The following is a 20,432-nucleotide window of genomic DNA, read 5'->3' as shown; positions in this document are numbered from 1 at the left end:
ACACCTCGGTATGATATCGAGTCGGTGCGGTATCTTCTCGGGGTGATATCCATTGGATGAGTCAACATCTCAGAGTATAAACATCTCGGACTTACACAACCCTATTATGGTGAGGATATATCCCGAGATCTCCAGGTAAGAGCGGAAACGTCTCGGATATCATCACCTCAGAGGTCAGCTGAAATGTGCTACAGTCTCCTAAGAAGGTGCCATTCGCCATACCCGTCTCAGAATTCGATAAGGATAGAATCCCAGGAGATCAGGGATAAACTACAGATCCATGATTTATGGGATAAGATGGTTATTGACATGGAATCGAATTTAAAGAAGTACAAACGCAATCAACTGCGGATTCAACACTCCTACTCAAATTCCCAGAAGATATGATTAAAACTCAAACCAGGCTAGGACTCAAACCCCTAATCCAACTCAATGTCAAGAGGGTCCGGCCTATAAATAAAGACCGTCACACCAGGTATAAAGACACGAATTCTCTAAGCTCTTGAGATTAAGATTAAGAATTCTCTACAGAAAACTTTTTAGACTGACTTAGGCATCGGAGTGGGCGTGGTCGGTACCCCCGACGAGTTGTTTGTTCCTTTTTGTAGGGTCAAAGTGTTCGATAGCAGCGAATCCTTAGGCGACACGTCACCATACCGGAAACTGTACCAACAACGGTGGATTGCCTAAATGTAGAAAGGTTCGGGCCCCAGTGGAGGGCCTGCTGCCCCCATTTCCAAGCCTAAAAGTTCGGGTTTCACTAAGTAGCATAGGCCTTAAACGGTAAACAAATTTTAGTCTCCATCCATCTATTTATTAAAGAAATATATATATATATAAACTATTATTTCATTGTCAATATTCTCTCAAATTACCAATACCTCTCAATAACAAAAATAACTCTTTGCAAAAAAAATAACAAAATTACCTTTTCACAAATTTTACAAATTCTTAAAATTATAGAAAAAAAATGAAAAATTAAAAAACCAGTTTTTCTTTTTTTTTTTTTTAAAAAAAAAAAAATCAGTTTTTTTTTTTTTTTTTTTTTTTTTTTTTTTTTTTTTATATATAAACAAATCATTTTTTTCATTTATTTATTATTTTTGTCGTTTTTCAAATTTTTCATTAAGTTTTTTTTCCCCCAAATTTATAAAGACATTTTATCTTATTGAAAAAAAAAAAAAGGAAATCATTTTTGTCTTTGTTAGTCTTAGAAGAAATTCTCTCTCTCCTTTCTTTTTTTTTTCTTTTTTTTTTTTATAAAGTTTAAGAAGAATATTAATACAATTAATAGTTTAAAAAAAGAATTAATTAGATAGTAATTTAAAGAGAATATACGTACTTTTTTCATATCTTAAAACCGCCGCATCTATGGATAAAAACAGTAATTTTTTGTTAACCGCTATACGATTGTAGCGAATAGCGTTGCATGTACGAATCTTCAAATTCTCCGTTTGAATTCTCTTAAATTCAGACAGATGATTGTGAGATAGCACTTATGAAACCCACCCAATCAAATAAAATTTGAGCTGCTCAAATTACTTTTTTCTTTTTTACACATCCACACAGGAGGGGGGGAAATTCAAATTAAAAACATCTGCTTCATGAGGCATGGTTCCCAGCCGATTGAGCTATCCATTGGAGACAACTGCTCAAATTACTTATTTAGTCATGCAGATTACATAAATATTCTCTCCGACATATCTAAATTCTTTCAAATTCAAATAAAAAATTTGAAGGAATTCTAATCCATGTACTTTGGCCGACAATTCATATCATGGAGATGGGAGAGAAGGGGAAAAGCCGACGGCCATAGAGAGAGAGAGAGAGAGAGAGAGAGGGGGGGAGCCACGATAGTAGCAAACGAAAAATGACATGACATGACATAATCTAATGAACGACCACGATTAAAGAATGATACTACTGTGATACGTAGAGTACTGCAGGAGATTATTCTTATTCTTATTATATTTATTTTTAGAGCTTATTGCAGGAGATTTTGGTCCCCTGGAGGAGAAGGATCTTGTCCATTAATTCTGGACAAGGTCATAAGATCAGCGGTCAGCCCACATAAATGTTCCTACTTCCTAGAAGATGCTGAACGCCAGCCTGGTCAATCAATTCTGATTCCTGAACTTGTATAATAACACTCCTCCACATTTAAAACGCCCTAATTTACAATATAAACATCATAATCTATACACTTCATTTTTTTGCTCCAAGCATCACCCTAATTTATCCACATTTTTATACATCTTAATTCACATGCATAAGCAAAAAGTGAAGTGCAAATTCAACCCTTAACCCGCCACTTTATTTTTTTCTGCGTTATTTTTGTGTCATTTTAAAATTAAGATAACTTTTAAAATTATCATTTAATTAAATTTAATGATAATTTTAAAAGTTATCTTATTTTAAAAATAAACCCAAAAATAAGTAATCTTTAGCATTCCTCTTATTTCCCCCACCCTATCCATTTACAGAGTCTCCAAGTGCAGTCAAACCTCCAAGTCAAAGCCCTTCTGAAGGTCAGACAACCCCAAAAGTCAACCCAGGAGTTCCGGTTTCAGCCGTACTCAAACCCAACCCACATTAGCTCCGGTTCAGGGCCTCAGGCTATCCCAAAGCGCTGCGCAGTGCCTCCGGGCAAACCCGACCCGCCTCTCCTCCAAATCGTAAACCACCTCAAACCCCTGCTGCTGATAGTTCCCAAGCGTGGCCCCGGGCCCACCATCCAACTCTTCGTCATCCCCACCGTTCATCAACATCAAGCACCCGACATTCTTCTTATTATCGCCGTCCAAAAATTCATAAAAATAATTCGTCCTAGGCAGCGCCACACTGGATCCATTCCCCACAAAGTGCAATACCATGGGAGGAACATTCACTACCTTGTGGTAGTAATAACACGGCCCGAGCCCGGTCTTGTCCTCCACCTCGCTCGCCCGCTCGTGAACTCGCCCGACTCGGCGGTCGAACTCGGTCACCACCGAGTCGTACAGACTCGCCGGCAACATCGTGAACGTAGTCCCCGAGTCCACCACCATCCCGCCGTTCCCTCTCCTATCAACCCGTTTCAGAGCTTCCGGCGCCGGAATATTCCTCTTCCCGACGGAGATTCCCTCGAGCCCCACACAGTAGAAGTAGGGGTGCTTCGGGTTCTCGAGCATGGACGTGTACACGAACCGAATCCCGTCATTTCCCAAGTCCTTTTCCTTCTCGTCGTGGCGACCGAGAATGAGTGGACTCGGCCGGCGAACTCGGTCTTGGTCGAAGGAGTGAGAGACCAAGCAGTAGGAGAAGCAGTTGCCCAGCTGGGGAGAGAAGCCGGCGAGCTGGGCCGGTAGAGAAAGCAAGCCACGGCCGAACCCGGCGACTCCAATGGGCTCACCAAGGGCGGTGTGGGCGCACCCGAAAGTGAAATTTGGAAGAAGCAGAGAAGGATGAAGTGAGGTGGGTACGGACAAGGTGTCTCTGTAAAGGCGAGCGATTAAGCTTCCATCGCCGTAGGCATAATAGAAAGGTGGGCAGGAAAAGGAGGAGCATTCAGACATTTCTATCGACTCTAAAGGACAGCGAGAAATGGCGCAGAGATCGGAGGAGGAGAGGGAGGAGTGAACGGCAGAGCAAGCTCGGGACTTGCATGAAACAGAGGCGTTTTTGGGGACTTTGGGTGGGGGAGTGGCGGTTGAGGGATTGGATTTGCCTTCGCAGAGAATGCATTCGAAAGGGGAACAGGGGAACCAGACGAGGTCGGAGCCGGTGTCCATGTACAGAGAGATGGGTTGGGGGGGGTTGGAGCCCAGAGTGAAGGAGAGGGTGTAGTCGCTGCCTGGGGAGAGAGGCAGAGAGACCTGGCGGCGCTGCTGGTGATGGCCGTGGAAACGAGTGGTGGAGCGGGCGGAGGTAGATTTGAGGAGGTGGTGGGTACTGTTGAATTGGGTTGTGGAGAGGGAGTGGGTTAGAGGCAAGAGCACAATCTCCGAGAATGAAACAGAGAGGCTTGAAAAACAGAGCGCGAAACAAAGCAGGGAGAGTGAGGCAGCCATAAAATAAATTTAGAAGCAAAGAACAGAGAGAGTTTTGGTAAATTTACAGAGGTTTAGACCGGGACTCGGGAGAGTTTGACTTTTCTCAGGGAGAGAGAGAGGTGAGAGTGGGGTTTATAAAGGGGGGGGGGGGGGGGGGGGGGGTGGTGGGGACGAAGGTTCTGGTGTGTTGGGCATGGCAGGCATATTTGAGAAGAGTGTTTATCGTTTTAATACACAGTACTTAGCTGTGTTAATCACTTCGATACCGAAAAACTTAATTATATTATAAAAAATAATTATAATTATAATTATAATTATAATACTAATGGTGGAGACTGGAGAAACTTGTGATGTGTAGGTGACTGATTCCAGCGGCTGCACATCGTACTTGTGAATTGGTTGCTTCTCGGCTAATCCGCTGGCCCAAAGTTTTAATTCCATTTTAAATTTCGTTTCTTTCTTACTTTTTACGTTCACATCTTGTTTTTAATGTTTTTTTTTTTTTTTTTTTTTTTTTTTTTTTTTTTTTTTTTTTTTTGTAAATATTTGTTTTAGTTATTTTATCCAACCGGGAGAACATTTTCTTAAGAAATTTTCATATCCTGTTGGATGGAAAGAACCAACTACCAAACACTATAAATCAGCCATAGGAAACTTCTTTAATGTCACCAATCATAATTCATATGTAAGAGTGTTTTGTTTGAAAATACGGTCGTACTGACATTTTTAATATGATATTGCTTTCTTAAAAAACAATGCAGAGAATGAAATGAATATCTATGAGAGTATTCGTGAATAATCGTTTGTTGAATGAAAAATTTTCATTTTAATGAGATCAATCTTATATTTCCTCTCTCTCTTTTAAATCTCTTTGAGCCCTTTTAATGGTTTTTGGTGTACCCGTTTACTAACTCCCAAAGCCCATGGAGCCCACTGCGGCCCATATAAGCCTGAGAAAGGCTAGACGTCCAAAAATATAGCAGGAATAGGGTTTGCAATTTTTGACACGACCCGCAAACCCGACACAAAATATATAGTTTGAGTTTGGGATTATTGGGTTCAGACACGATTATAACACAATTACATATATAAAAAATAGTAATAATAATAAAATAGAAACTTCAAGAAACCTAGCCGTGCCTTTTCACTTTCACCCGTTTCCTTTTCATTTTCACTCGTTCACTTTTCACGTAGCCACGACCATTGAAGTTCAGCTCTTGAAGTCGAAGCCGAGCTCCACCACGCAACCCTCCAAAACGGCATCGTCCGCAACGACTCGTTCACCACTCACGCCGTCTGAGGTTTAGCGTTGTCTTTTTGAGTTTTCTGTTCGCGAACTTGGGAGCCTTAGATTTGGCGCTTGTTGGTTGTGAACATGGTTTCCCGTGCGATCTGGGTTTGGAAACTACAGGAATCTCCGGATTGGATTGCTTCTCTCGCCGGATTGTGTTGTTTGGTTTTCTCTTGTGACTGCAATGCGAATTGAGGTTCTGCCGTTCTGGGGTGGGTACACGAATTGGGGTTTTGGGATGGGCACGGGTTCATTGGGCCGTGTCGGGTAACTCGAGTAATAAGCAAGTCATGTTCGGGTTACATGTTTTGACCCGATTAATAATTGGGTCGGGTTCGTGTTATTCATGTTTATGTAATTGGGTTAGTCGGGTTGACCCGAATCCGACTCGTTTACCCGAATTGCCCACCCTAGGTGGGACGACTACAAGAGATCCATCTGCCGTTAAGTAACGTCAATCATTTCATAACTCCTCAAAGTAGCACTATCACTTCGTATCACACGTGTCTCGCCCATCACCCCTGTAACAGTTGCATGTTGCATTTAATTCGGGGCTTTTACACCGTTAAAGATCAAACCAAACCAAAGTATTATCCAATGGCGAGAGGACACCTGGCATGAAATAGACATACCTATTGCACAACCCGGAGATATTCTAGAGGAGGTTTGTGTTGTATTCTTCCTCTTGGCCGATGGGTTGGATTCAGAAGTGTTGATTTTGGGTGTGTTTCTGTCTTTCCACTTTTTCTTTTTTTTTTTTAAGCGATTAGCGGTGCGATAACTGGCGGTTATTAAATAGGGCTAACTGCCTAGGCGGTTATTTATTTTGATAACCGCAACCACCTTTTCATCCCTACCAGCAACCATCTATTGAAGGAGAAGAAGATCTCTCTTAAGAAGAAGAAGAAGAAACACAACTAAGTTAAGCATTAAAGGTGTTACTCCCGAACACACTTAACAAAGCTTTTGGTGTTAGTTTGACCTTTGATTGCATGTGCACGTGGACTTGGACTTGGACTTGGACTTGGGCTCGAGTAATCTTCCATAAGCAGTTTTCAATAAAGATAAACTTAAGATATTGGAAGCCGCCTCTTCGGCTAAACTCTCTCTTCTCTCTCCTGATTCCAACTATAACTTTCCTCTTTGTCGACGAGGAGGAGGGGGTACTTCCCATCCCCTCCTCCTTTGAGGCTCCAACTACCTCTTCAGAGGACCCTTCTACTTCCTTGAAGGCCTTACTAGTCTATCTTGGAGGAAACTTCTGCTTCCTTGAAGGCCTTACCAGCCTTCTTGGAAGCCCTATGCTCCTCTTAGGAGGTTTTTTCACAGTTCATCTTCTTTGATGACTTCCCCTCCATCTGTATCTTTCGCCAGTTTTGTCTAGGGTTGGCAATTATTGATACGACCTCCAAACCCGACACGAACACGACACTGGAAAATATGGTTTGGGTTTAGTATAATCGTGTTCGGGTCATAATCGGATCAACCCGATTATGACACGATTCTGACCCAGTTATATTAAAAAAAAAAAGAAGAAGAAGAAGAAGAAGAAAGAACTAGAAATGTAGAACGGCAAACACCCGAAAATGAAATGCCAAATTGTGATTCTGCGAATTCACTTATTCACTCGAAAAAGAAAATAAGAAAATGAACGGAAGTTGGAACCCTAGCCCAGTAGCCCGTCGCTAGCCGTCCGCCCGCACTCCGCACGCTCGACCGCCCACACAGTCGTACTTCTCGTATTCTCTTTCAAATTTTCAAAGTTTCAGTTCAGTGTTTCAAACTTTCAAGATTCAGTTTTACGGTTTCACCCTTCTGTCCCTAGCTTGACTCCCTTCAATCTCACGCAGTCGTTCACCCGCTGGGCCGCCGTTCACACAGGTCCAACCACGAGCCCACGCCGCACGACGCCTCAAAATTATATGGGTTTCGTTGCTGTTGTTTAACAGTTTGCTTGCCTCTGCGTTGGACACACATTGGTACCCAGGCTTCGCCACCTGGTACGGTGACCCCGAAGGCGACGGTAGCACGTAGTAGCGCTGTAGCGGTAATGGTTTCAGTTTTTATTTATTTTTTTTTATTTTTTTAAAATAACCATTAAATATGTAAATTGAAATGAGAAAATTAGAAATAAATGATGGACTGGTTCAAACTAATGATCTTTAATTTTAATACTATATTAAATTATCACTTTCTGCGCCATTTATATATAGCATCGTTTGCTAAACATAGTCACAAGTTCATGTGAGACTGGTGAGTTAATCACTTAAAGTCTTAAACTTCGTTGATTTTTTGTTTACAAAAATTGGGTGTTTCTTGTTTACAAAAATTGTATCATGTTACACGTAGCAGTGGTAATGGGTGATTTGACTTTGAATAAGCAACTTTACAGGAGAAAGTTATGCAGATCACCCTATTGATGGAAACAGTGACTATTGAAAATTTGAAATGCTTAGAGTTAGAGGTGTAGTCAAACGAAGAATTCACAGACCATTATTCTCAGCTCTTTGGCTAGTTAATTAGCTACAATCTTTTGACACAAAAACTATTAAGTAGAATTTTTTTTTTAAAATAAACGCTCAGTTCAGTACTTTAGTCAAATTGGGTGAGCATTAATTAGATTGTGATAGGATTAGCAGCAACAAATTGTGAGAGATCCATTGCCTAGAAAAAGAAAAACAAATCAAATCTAAGCAGATGTAAGTCCATCTTTCACATTTAATGTTTGATTCTCTAGTGATCAAGGGTGGTTCACAAAAATTAGAAAAAAAGAAAAAAGAAAAAAGAAAAAGAGAGAGCATAAACTCATTTTATTTCATTTTTTATTTTCGTTTCCTTGAAAGTCCAATATATATACAAGGTGTGTTACTTGTATTAAAAGAAATACAAAACAAGGATTTACTAGGTTATTGATACTTCTATATTTTGTAAAAAGCAGAATTATCAATTCCTATCAAGAGATTAATTTATGAGATTGGGTGAGAATTAATTAAATTGTGATAGAATTTGTTATACTATCTCATAGAATTTGTTGCTGCTATAATAGAGCAAATTGCTATTACTCTTTTGCAATCTATGTAGCTTTTATAGACAAACGAAGTAGCATACACAGCTCATCTATTGTATGATTTGTGTCCAATCATGAATCAGAATCAAGAGCAGCCTGAGCAGGTAAGATTATTAGCCTTTTAAGTTTCAAGTTGTTTTTGTGAGCTAGATTTTATATACTATCTAATTTGGATTGAAGAACTAATTTACTAATAATGATATGTGCAGATGAATAATGAAGTACTTGGTGATGATATTGTTAGAGACTTTGAAGATGATGTAGTTGAATTGACTACAATAGAAGAAGAAGACGACTCTGTTTGTGTGGAGAAAGAGAAAAAAGGCCACAAGCGTAGGAGGACTTCAGCCGTTTGGGAACATTTTGATGCTATTCGTGGTAAGGATGGTGAGAAGTTAAAGGCAAAATACAAGTTGTGTGGTACTGTATACTTGGCTCCAAGTACTTATGGAACTGGAAATTTGAAGCGTCACATAGACAGTTGTCTGAGGAGAAACACTTATGATGTTGGGCAGATGCTCTTATCTAGAAGTCAGGGATCTTTGTTTGTAAGTAATTCTAAATTTTGTCCCAAAAAATTTAGAGAACTCTTGGTTGCTTCGGTCATTAAGCATGATTTGCCTTTTCGATTTGTTGAGTATGAGGGCATAAGAGAGATGATAAAATACTTGTATCCTGATGCACTTCTTATCTCTAGGAATACTCGTAAGGCTGATTTGAAAAATTTGCATATGAGGAAGAAGCAAAAGGTTAAATTTATGTTGAATGGTTGTCCTGGTAGGATTTGTTTAACATCTGATTTGTGGACTTCTTTGACTACTGATGGATATATGTGTCTCACAACACATTTTATTGACAAGAATTGGGTCTTAACTTAAAGGGTGTTAAACTTTTCATTCATGCTCTCACCACATAATGGTAAATCTTTGCGTGAAAAGATGTATAATTTGCTAGTAGAGTGGGGGATTAAGACCAAAGTTTTCACTATAACATTGGATAATGCTTCTTCCAATGATGTTTGTGTTGGTTTATTAAGAAATCAATTGAACATAAAGAAAGCCTTTCTTTGTGAAGGTGAGTTCTTTCACATTTGTTGTTGCGCACACATTCTTAATTTGATAGTTCAAGATAGTTTGAAAGAGATTGATAGTGCTCTCCAAAAGATTCGTGACAGTGTGAAGTATGTTAGACGATCACAAATGAGAAAACAAAATTTCCTTTAGGCTGTGAATAAAATGTCATTGGATAGTAGAAAGTGGCTAAAACAAGATGTGCCAACCAGATGGAATTCTATATATATTATGCTTGAGACTACTATTCATTATCGAAGTACTTTTAGTTATTTAGAGATGACTGATTCAAACTATAAGCATTGACCTACTGCACCTGAGTGGGAAAAAGCGACTCATATATATTATTTCCTGGCTCCCTTTTACCATGCTACATGTGAGTTTTCTGGTACCAAGTATCCCACAACCAACCTTTACTTTCCTGTGATTTATGACATATATGTAACCTTGAAGGAAGAAGTTGAGAGCGAAGATGAATATAAGACATTAATGGCAACACAAATGCTCTCTAAATTTGAGAAATATTGGTTAGAATTTAGTGTAGTGTTGGCTCTTGCAGCTGTGTTGGATCCTCGTTACAAGCTTCAACTTGTAAATTTCTGTTATTCGAGGCTTTATGGAGTTAATAATTCTAGAGAGTATTGTCATGTTTGTAATAAATCGGTCTATCTTTTTATGGAGTATGGTGGTTCCTCATCTACATCTTCAAGCACCATATCTCTTGATACAAGACATGTTAATTCTCAAGTATCCCAACCACAAGTCAAGACTGTCAAGCGGACTTCCGCAACGATGAAGGTAAAATTATATGTTTATTTTGTGATTTATGTATTATTGTTAGTAACTTAGTATATAATATATATACTTTTAACTACTTAGTAAATTATGTTCACATTATCTTTTTTTAATTGTAGACATTTTTTAGTTCTGGCAGGGTTGATGTTCAAGTAAATAAGAATCAATTAGAACTTTATTTGGATGAACCCAGGATTACAAATGATGCGGAGGGAGATTTTGACATTCTTTCATACTGGAAAGGGAATGAATTTCGTTATCCTATAGTAGCTGCTATGGCTTGTGATATTTTGAGCATTCCTATTTCTACTGTTGCTTCAGAATCTACTTTTAGTGTTGGTGGACGTGTGATTGATCAATATAAGAGTTTGTTCAAACCTGATATTGTTGAGGCACTAGTATGCACTCGGGATTGGTTATATGAAGAGAAAAGTAATATTTGTTAGTTGTATATTTATTTTTTTCATTAACTTATATTATTTTTTTTATTACACTAATTCCTTTTATCTTTTGATGTAGAATTGACACAAATAAAGTTTGATGAGCCTGAAGAAGATATTTTGACTTTGAATTTCAATTTTAATTCCAATGATATTCCAAGTTCATCAGGAACAAATTTTATTAATATTCCTTGACATTGGCTTATATGTGGATGAATTCTTTTTATGGAGTTTGTTTTAATTATGGGTTTTGTTTTGCCATTACTAATTAACTGAAACTGAATTCTGTTTTGCCCTTACTAGTTGTAAATTTTTTAGTTATGTTTAGTTAACTTAAGTTTAATTTGAGAGGAATAGCTTAGCATTTTTCTTTTTGTGTTCCTCTTAAATTTTAACAGAATATTGATAATTAAATATTGTTTGTAAAGTGATGTTGAGTTGACGGTTGCATATTGGAACTTGGAAGATCTCTAATAATCTTACCTTAATTGTCTAAGTTTTAGAGCTAAGATTATTGCATCAGTGATGACTGATGAGTCTTTATTGGTTTTATGTCATTCAATGAGTTGAAATATTGAATCATTTATAACTCTTTACAATTTATTTATGTATAATTTTATTCATTTTTGGCTAGTGGGTGGAGCACAAATATTGCACCTAGCTCATTTTTTGTCTTTGTAGAATTTATATGGTAAAAATTAGAAAAATAAATAAATACCCGTTTTATAACTTTTATTTTTCTTGATATAATTATGAAATTGATGTCGGGTCGGGTTAGCAGGTTATTTATCGGATCGTGTTCGGGTTACCCGATTATTAATCGGGCCGTGTTCAGGTCATGTGTCACAACCCGATTAATAATTGGGTCGGGTTTGTGTTAGACCCGTTTATTTAATCGGGTCGGTCGGGTTGACACGAGCCTGACCCGTAAACCCGAATTGCCAAGCCTAGTTTTGTCAAGGATTTTGGGTTGAAATTTTCGAATCTAGATCTACTATCCTTCACTAGTTCCTGGCTGACACGCGCATGATCACAGCCTTCCCCGTCGTCTTTTGCCTGCGCCGATGCAACCTGCATCTCCAACGGCCAACTTCACACCGGCGCATGGACTACACGCGCCAGCATGTGGATCTCACTCGCTGATGCGTGTGGGTCACGTCCCTCCTCCTCCACCGTTGCTGTTGGTTTTCCATGGTGGCCCACCTCATTCTGGCCTTCTCTGCAGGTTCTTGGCCTTTACACGCTAGTGCGTGGTCTTTACGCGTCGGCGATCGGCCTTCTGACATTGGGCTCCTCCAGTTATCGATGTATTGTGTTTATGTTATTGTTTTTATTTTCCTTTTTTTTTTTTTTTTTTTTTTTTTTTTGTATTTCTGGGCATTTAATTTTTTGTACCCTTTTGTTTCCCATGTGATTGTTGCTTTGCAACTTGTATTAGGGTCCTATGGACTCTGCACTCCACTTTAAACCCTTTTATTGATGGTTTAGGTTCTTGGCATCCGTGTTAAGAATCTTTAGGCTCGCATCTTCGAAAACATTGGATCCGTGTACTTTTATTCTTAAATGTGTTTTGGGTTGCCCAGTCTTAATTTCTTGTAATTTCTTTTTTCAAGTATCTATAAAAAAAAAAAAAAAAAAAAGAAGAAGAAGAAGACAAACTTAGATGTAATAACGTACATAGCTACTATTTTCGACAGTTTAGGGGTAACTCAATTTTGCAAATCTTAGCAACAAGTCTTGTTAGGCAGTAGTGAGAGAGATTCCTACTATGTGAAACTGAAACTGGCTGTAGTTAATCCATAGCCCAACAAACTGTAATTGACTTCTCTGCTTAAGCAAAGTACATATACCTTACCTTGCTTAATTAGGATCACAATCATATTGAAGGGAAGTAGTTTCTTCATGCAAAATTTTGGAATATCACATTGCATATTCTTCAATAATGCAAAGAGCTAGGGATGTTCTTCAATAACTTCTTTTAAATGAAATTCAAATAATAAATTTATATAGGGAAAAGTACACATAACCCCCTCAAACTACCACTCAATTGTCAATGTACCCCCCAAACTACCAATTGTGTCAATGTCTCCTCTTAAACTACCAAAAAATGTCAATGTCCCCCCTAAGAATAACAAAAAGACAAAAATGACCTTAATTTTTTTTGAATAAGACAAAAATGTCCTCATAAATTCAAAAAATTAAAACTACAACTAAAAAATTAAAAAACTAAAAATTAAAAACTAAAAAAAAAAAATTAAAAAAAAAAAACTACGAAAAAGGAACAATTTTTTTTTTTTTTTTAAAAAAGCAAACAAAAAATAACTGAAATTTATTTTTTAAAAAAAATAAAAAATAAAACAAATGAAAAAAAGAAAAAGAAAAACCAATTTTTATTAAATTAAAAAACGAAAAAGAACAATTTTTTTTAAAAGAAAAAAAAAACAAAAAACAAAAAATAACAGAAATTTATTTATTTTTGTAAAAAATAAAACAAATTAAAAAAAAAAAACAGTTTTTATTAAAATAAAAAAACGAAAAAGAACGATTTTTTTTTAAAAAAAAAAATGAAAAAAAACTGAAAATTATTATTTTTTTAAAATAAAAAATAAAAAACAGTTTTAAATTTTTTATTATTTTTTGGAAGAAATTTTTGTTATTTTATATTTTTTTAGTTTTATTTTATTTTAATAATTTTATAAAGGACATTTTTGTCATTAGGGGGACATTGACACAATTGGTAGTTTGGGGGGTACATTGACAATGAGGTGGTAGTTTGAGGGGGTTATGTGTACTTTTCCCATTTATATATATATAAAAGAGATAGTAAATGGGATTTAAAGGATTCATTATGGAATCCATAAGTCTTAGGAATTATTTTGTGCATGACCTCTTGTCATGTGGAAAGGTGCTGGGCATTATGAGAGCACTGAACATTTTCTTATGTCCTTTCCAATTGTTTTTTGTAAATAATGCCTACACTTTCAGCATATAGGGGCCACCATTTTTGTAACTCTTAAGCCCGAAGGAGTGTTTGGGGGAGGGGCTGTTGTATTTTTATGCACATGGAAACATAGATTTAAAAACTAAAGAAAATCCTTTTTAAGGGTGTAAATATTTAATTATAGAGTGTTTATTTAATAGAGATATAAAATTTTAGGAGAGTTTTTACATTTTGAGTATGTAAAAAATTAATTATAGAGGATTTATTTAATAGAAACATATAATTTTAAGAGAATTTTTAAATGTTGGGGGACGGCTGCACTAACCTTGTGCAGTAGTGGAGCCATGAGTCTGTCTTAGTAGGGGCGGAATTAAAATAATAAAATATAATGATAAATAATTTTTCTTTTCTTTTTATATACTATATTTTTATTATAATCTATAAAAGTATGGTAATTACAATTCAAAATATAAATTATAACATAATATATGTATCAATATATCATGGATGTTTTACTTTTAATTTTTTTTTTAATCATATTTTCTATTAAACTATAAAAAATTCAAAATATCAACAAAGAACCACAAAAAAAAGGACACATGTCCTCACGGCTCACTCTCTCACTCACGGCTATCTTCAGCCTTTTCTTATCACTTTTCAGTTTTCACTCATAGCCTACTCTTCTTCCTCTCTTTCTCATCTCCGTCTTTTCTTTTTTCTTTCTTTCTTTCTTTTTTTTTTTTTTTTGGTCTAATCGTCTCTTTGACTCTTTATGTGATGATACTCAAAAGTTCATAGTTTAAAATAAAAATCAGAGACAGAGAGACTCAAATACATAAATACTTACAAGTTATAGGCTTACAGCGTAGCAGCTCGGCATCGGCGACAAGGGATTGAAGAACTGAAGAAGAAGATTTGAGGAAGATTTGCGTGTAGATGAAGATTTGCTAGGACCGTAGTAGCGTGTAGAGGAAGATTTGAGACGTGTCGATCATTTATAGTGTCTAATTTTGGTTTTGGGTTGAGTTTTCTTAGTTCAATATCAGCCCAAATTTGAGGGTAACTTCCATTTTTTAAGGATGCTGTTGCTGGGCTAAGTTGTCTTCTCTCTCTTTTTTTTTTTTTTTTTTTTTTTTTTTTCTGAGCAAATACAGGAGAATGAATGTTTTGATTTAATTTGTAGGGGCTTGTAGCTTTGTAGGAACATTATTGTATGGGCAGAATATAATTTGGGTTAAAAAATTATATGGTTTTTTTTTTTTTTTTTCCAGACATTTAGGGGGGGCGCCCGCCCCCTTTTATCTTCGCCACTGACCTTGTGTGTAGTTTTGCCGGGCATGGAAGGAGAGTGTGTATGGGAAATAATTTTTGAATGGTGTACACAATTCTTGTTGAATTAAGATAATATCAATCTGAAAATTAACAATTAAATAAATATAGTACAAGATATGAAAAGTGTAGTATGGAAAAACCTCAAAATACTATAGAATCACGCAAAAGCGTAGTCCTTAATGGTTGATTCGTGCCTCCTAGAGTATATAACTTAGTGTGATCGATCTCTTAACACGCAACCTCTTATGATTTAACTATAGCATCTACCTTCGTGAAGAACACACTTCTAAGAACGAAGGCTAATAGAGCAAACCCTTTGATTTTCCTTTATGAAAATAATCTCATAATCTGTTTGGACAAATGTATATATATTTCTCACAAGTACTCGTAATGTATCTTATGTATACATGATAGATGGCTTAGTAAATCTACTATAGCATCCAAAGACATTGAAAACACTTTTATGACCAAATGATTATATGTTGGGATTTTATGACTGGCGGTCAAAACTCTTTAAGAAGAAAAAAAATAAACAATCAAAACACTTTAAAACTAAATTGTTAAAATTGAATTTTCTTCTTCATAAAAACTCATAAACATATTGATAAACAGTAACATGTATTAAATACCTCTAAAAAAAATAATATTTATAACAAATACCCGTCGCATGGGCATTTTACATATTATCCATTTGACACATTCACATACATGAAATGTTGTGGGATGGATAAGGATATTTCAGTATTTTTTTTTTATTTTTTTATTTTTTATTTTTTTAAAAAAATTGCTAGCAATTTAAGTAGCACATTTGAGATAGTTCACCAATAATTCACTTGGCCTAACGACCTCAAATTTATTTGAATAAGTGAATCTCTTATAGAAGAAAAATACTTTTTTGTATTCTTCTATCCTTTTATTTTGAAAATCTATCATTTAATCTGTATAACCCAAATATACACGTGGATCTTACAAATTTAATAATTGATTTTCAATCTTTTTTTAAAAAAAAACCCAAATATGTTAAATATAGCATGTCTTCGTATAGTATATCTTATAATATACTATCCAAATTATTAGAAATTTGAATACAATTTGGGTGTATAAAGTTAAGTGAAGCTTAAGCAGTAAAAGGTCGGTTGGAAAAGTGAAGTAGCTAGGTTCAAATATTTAGTCGGCACGTTTGACTAAGAAGTATGACCTACTCAATTTATTCATCAAACAAAACAAAAATAATCGTTTTGACTTGCTGAAGGCATTAAACTATATATATATATATATATATATATATATATATATATATATATATATATATATATATTCTTTTTTTGGAAGCATTAAACTATTGAAACTTGAAAGAAATTTACAACTTATTTTTATTTATTTAACATCCATTAGCCATCGGATCTCTTACTTGTTGCTTCCGAAATTCCACTTCCTTTATCTATAAATATATAATAGGATATATGGAAAATTAAAAGTTAAAAAGCAGAAAGAAGAGAATAATATAAATTATTAGTAGAAACTTTACTTAACTCAATGAATTGTCGCCGCTTTTACAATTATTTTTTTAAAACTTTTAAAAAAATTTAATTTAATATATTTATCTTTCAATTTTTTTTAAATTCATTAATCCGTTAGGATATTTCATTAAATCGTGTCAAAAATTGTCAAATACCTTTTTTTTTTAAAAAAAAAAATATAAAATTTTTTTATTCAAGTGTGGGTTTTTTAAATTCTGTTAAATTTTAACTAATGCTTAAATCCTTCCAATTTTTTATTTTTTATTTTTTTCTAAAAAAATAAGGGTATTTTAAGAATTTTGACACATTTCCATGTCAAGTATTGTAATCTTGTGTTTGCGGAAGTAGAAAATGTAGAAGAAAAGGAAAACTGGAAGAGAGAAAATGTACTCTGTAAGATTGTATTGATATCTCGTATCTATTACAGCATGAAATATGTTTATATAACAGAGAGAAGAAACGTGATCAACAAGTAAACTAAATACAACATTTAACACGTGCTATAACTAACTTAACAGCTAACACCCCCCCTCAAGAGGAATGGCCGACACTGCTAGGAGCAGAGGAAGGGAAAAGGTTGAGGACATTCATCTTGGAGACCAGATGATGAAAAGGAGCAAAACCGAGAGCTTTTGTGAACAAGTCAGCTAACTGGTGATGAGTATTGATGTGGAGAGTCCGAATAATGCCCTCTTGAATCTTGTCACGGATAAGATGACAATCGACCTCGATGTGTTTTGTGCGCTCATGAAGTACCGGATTAGCTGCGATGTGAAGAGCGGCTTGGCTGTCACAAAATAATAATGCAGTGGGAGAGTGAGGAACATGAAGATCTTTGAGTAATTGAAGCAGCCACATAATCTCACAAGTAGTGGAAGCCATTGAGCGATATTCGGCCTCAGCGGAAGACCTGGAAATGGTAGTTTGTTTCTTGGATTTCCAAGAAATCAGCGACTCCCCCAAAAAAATGCAGAAACCAGTCACGGATCTTCTAGTGTCCGGGCATCCAGCCCAGTCGGAGTCACAAAAAGCTTTGAGATGAGGAGTAGAGGAAGCAGGAAAGAAAAGACCCTGAGCTGGAGCTGATTTGATATACCTCAATACCCGAATGGCAGCATCAAAATGAGGTTGACGAGGGCTGTCCATAAACTGGCTGAGAATGTGGACAGAGTATGCAATGTCTGGCCTGGTGGTAGTGAGATAAAGTAATCTGCCGACCAATCTCCTATACGAAGTAGGATCAGCCAAGGATTCCCCTGAGGTGCGAGATAATTTGAGATTAGTTTCCATGGGAAAAGTCACTGGTTTTGCAGCAAGTAAACCAGCATCTTCAAGTATATCTAGAGCATACTTCCTTTGACAAATTGAAATGCCTTTGGAGTTGCGTGCAATTTCAAGTCCAAGAAAAAATTTGAGTGGACCAAGATCCTTGAGTTTGAACTGTGTATCAAGAAACATGATCAAAGGAGTGATGGAAGCTGAATCATTTGTGGCAATGATGATGTCGTCAACATAAACCAAGATGGCAACAAAAACTGATCCTTGCAATCGAGTGAAAAGAGAGTAATCTGCCCGAGACTGAATAAAACCATGACTAAGTAAAGTTGAAGAAAACTTAGCAAACCATTGTCGAGAAGCTTGCTTTAAACCATATAGGGACTTAAGAAGTTTGCAAACTCGGTGTTCACCCTTACTAGCAAATCCGGGAGGAAGACTCATGTAAACTTCCTCATGAAGGTCACCATGCAAAAATGCATTGTTGACATCCAATTGATGAAGATACCAATTTTGAGAAGCAGCCAAAGCCAAAAGACAACGAACTGTGGTAAGCTTAGCAACCGGAGAAAAAGTGTCATAATAATCCAGCCCTTCGCATTGGGTATAACCCTTTGCAACCAATCTGGCTTTATGCCTCTCAACAGTGCCATCAGCCTTGATTTTCACCTTATACACCCATTTACATCCTATAGCTTTCTTGCCAGGAGGAAGATCAGTGAGAATCCAGGTACGATTCTGTTCTAAAGCCTGAATTTCAGCAGCCATAGCCTCACGCCAATGCTGGTGCTTAACAGCTTGGTGGAAAAACTGGGGCTCAGGGTTAGTGGATACAGATAAACAAAAACGTTTATGACCAGGGGAAATATGATTATAACTAAGAAAAGAAGATAAAGAAAAGAGAGGAGCAGAATCTACCTTGGGAATGGACTGGACTGGATGTTGAACAAGCTGACAATGGTACTGCTGCAAGTAACCAGGGATGCGTTTCTGTCTAGTAGATTTTCGAAGAATAGGAACAGAAGATGAAGAAGGTGAAATTGAGACAGAGGAATCTGAATCAGGAATAGAAGAAGAGGCTGAATCAGGACAAGCATCAACTGAAGGTGAAGAAAAAGGAATATCAGGAGAAGAAGAATCAGGAAAAACCAAAGGAAAAACAAATTGACCATCAGTAGAAGGAAAAGTAGAAATATCAGTAGGATTAGAAAGAGGAGAAACAAAAGAGTCTAAAGAATGAGCGAAAGGAAAGATATGCTCATAAAAAACAACATCCCGAGAGACAAAATAAGATTGTGTGTGAAGATCAAACAATCTATAGCCTTTATGAAGGGAAGAGTAACCAACAAAAACTGAGGGTTTAGCTCTAGGATCAAATTTTGTGCGTTGTCTAGTTAAAGTAGAAGCATAACATAGACAACCAAAAATTCGGAAATGATCAAAAGAAGGGGGAGCAGAAAACAACAATTCATATGGGGATTTATTGTGAAGAATAGAAGAGGGTAACCGATTAATGATATATGCAGCCGTGTGAACACAATCATCCCAAAAGGTCAAGGGAAGATGTGCTTGAAAACGAAGGGAACGAGCTACATTGAGAAGATGTTGATGCTTTCTTTCGACGATAGCATTCTGTTGAGGAGTTTCTACACAACTTAGTTGATGTATAACTCCTTTTTGAGAAAAAAAATCTGGCATGCAAAATTCAGTCCCATTATCGGATCTGAGGACTTTGATTTTGGTATGAAATTGTGTTTCAACAAGATTAAAAAAAGACTGAATATATGAGGCAGTTTGTGATTTTGAATGCATAGTATGAATCCAAGTAAAGCGAGTAAAATCATCAACAATAGTGAGAAAGTAACTAGAACCATTTATTGATTTAATAGAAAACGGTCCCCATACATCACAATGTATCAAATCAAACATTGTTGCAGAGGTAGAAACACTAATAGGAAATGGAAGCCGTTTCTGTTTGGCTAAAGGACAAACTGTACAAATGCTGTCATCAGAATCACATGATATACAAGGATTAGAAGAGGATAACAGCTTTATTCTAGAAAAAGGTAAATGGCCTAATCGATAATGCCAAAGGTCAGAATGTACACTTTTTACAGAGGCAGAAAAAACAGGTAAAGTATCTATATTTGCGGGCCAACTAAAAGAAGAATTCTGCATCACTGAGTCGGGCAGCAAGTAGTATAGACCAGCTTGTGCTCTACCCACTCCAATCGTCACCCAATGGGGTAGACTCTGTATGAAACAAGTGTTAGCAAAAAACAAGAAACAACAAGCAAGGGAATGAGTTAATTTGCTAACAGAAAGAAGATTATATGAAAAAGAGGGAATGTAAAGAACATTTGTAAGAATGAGATGAGTGGAAAGATGAACTGTCCCAATGTGTGTGACAGTTGCAAACTTTCCATTAGGAAGTTTGACTTGTGTTGAGATTGTAGCTGTAATGGATGTGAACAAAGACAAAGAACAGATCATATGATCTGAAGCACCTGTATCAATAATCCATGAATTTGGAGCAGAAAATGGAACAACTGTATGAGATGAAAAAACAGAAAATTGAGAAACATTACCTCCCATAGTCGAGAACAAAGAGTCAGGAGCAACAGATCCACCTACTTGAAGAGCAGTAGGCAGAGTACCAACTGAAGCAGG

At 36.3% G+C, this 20,432-nt stretch overlaps 1 protein-coding gene across 1 annotated transcript; it reads right to left on the bottom strand.

Annotated features, from left to right (window-relative positions):
• Positions 1-2,110: 2,110 nt before the first annotated feature.
• Positions 2,111-4,158, bottom strand: LOC133855032 (probable aspartyl protease At4g16563). The gene has a single exon (XM_062291326.1). The coding sequence runs from the start codon at positions 4,047-4,049 to the stop codon at positions 2,604-2,606; it is 1,446 nt and encodes a 481-aa protein (XP_062147310.1). The 5' UTR covers positions 4,050-4,158; the 3' UTR covers positions 2,111-2,603.
• Positions 4,159-20,432: the final 16,274 nt, after the last annotated feature.

This window comes from Alnus glutinosa, chromosome 13 (assembly GCF_958979055.1).
Source record: "Alnus glutinosa chromosome 13, dhAlnGlut1.1, whole genome shotgun sequence".
Taxonomy (NCBI): Eukaryota; Viridiplantae; Streptophyta; class Magnoliopsida; order Fagales; family Betulaceae; genus Alnus; species Alnus glutinosa.
The sequence above is the reverse complement of the archived record's forward strand: the minus strand, read 5'-3'. Positions and strand labels throughout refer to the sequence as shown.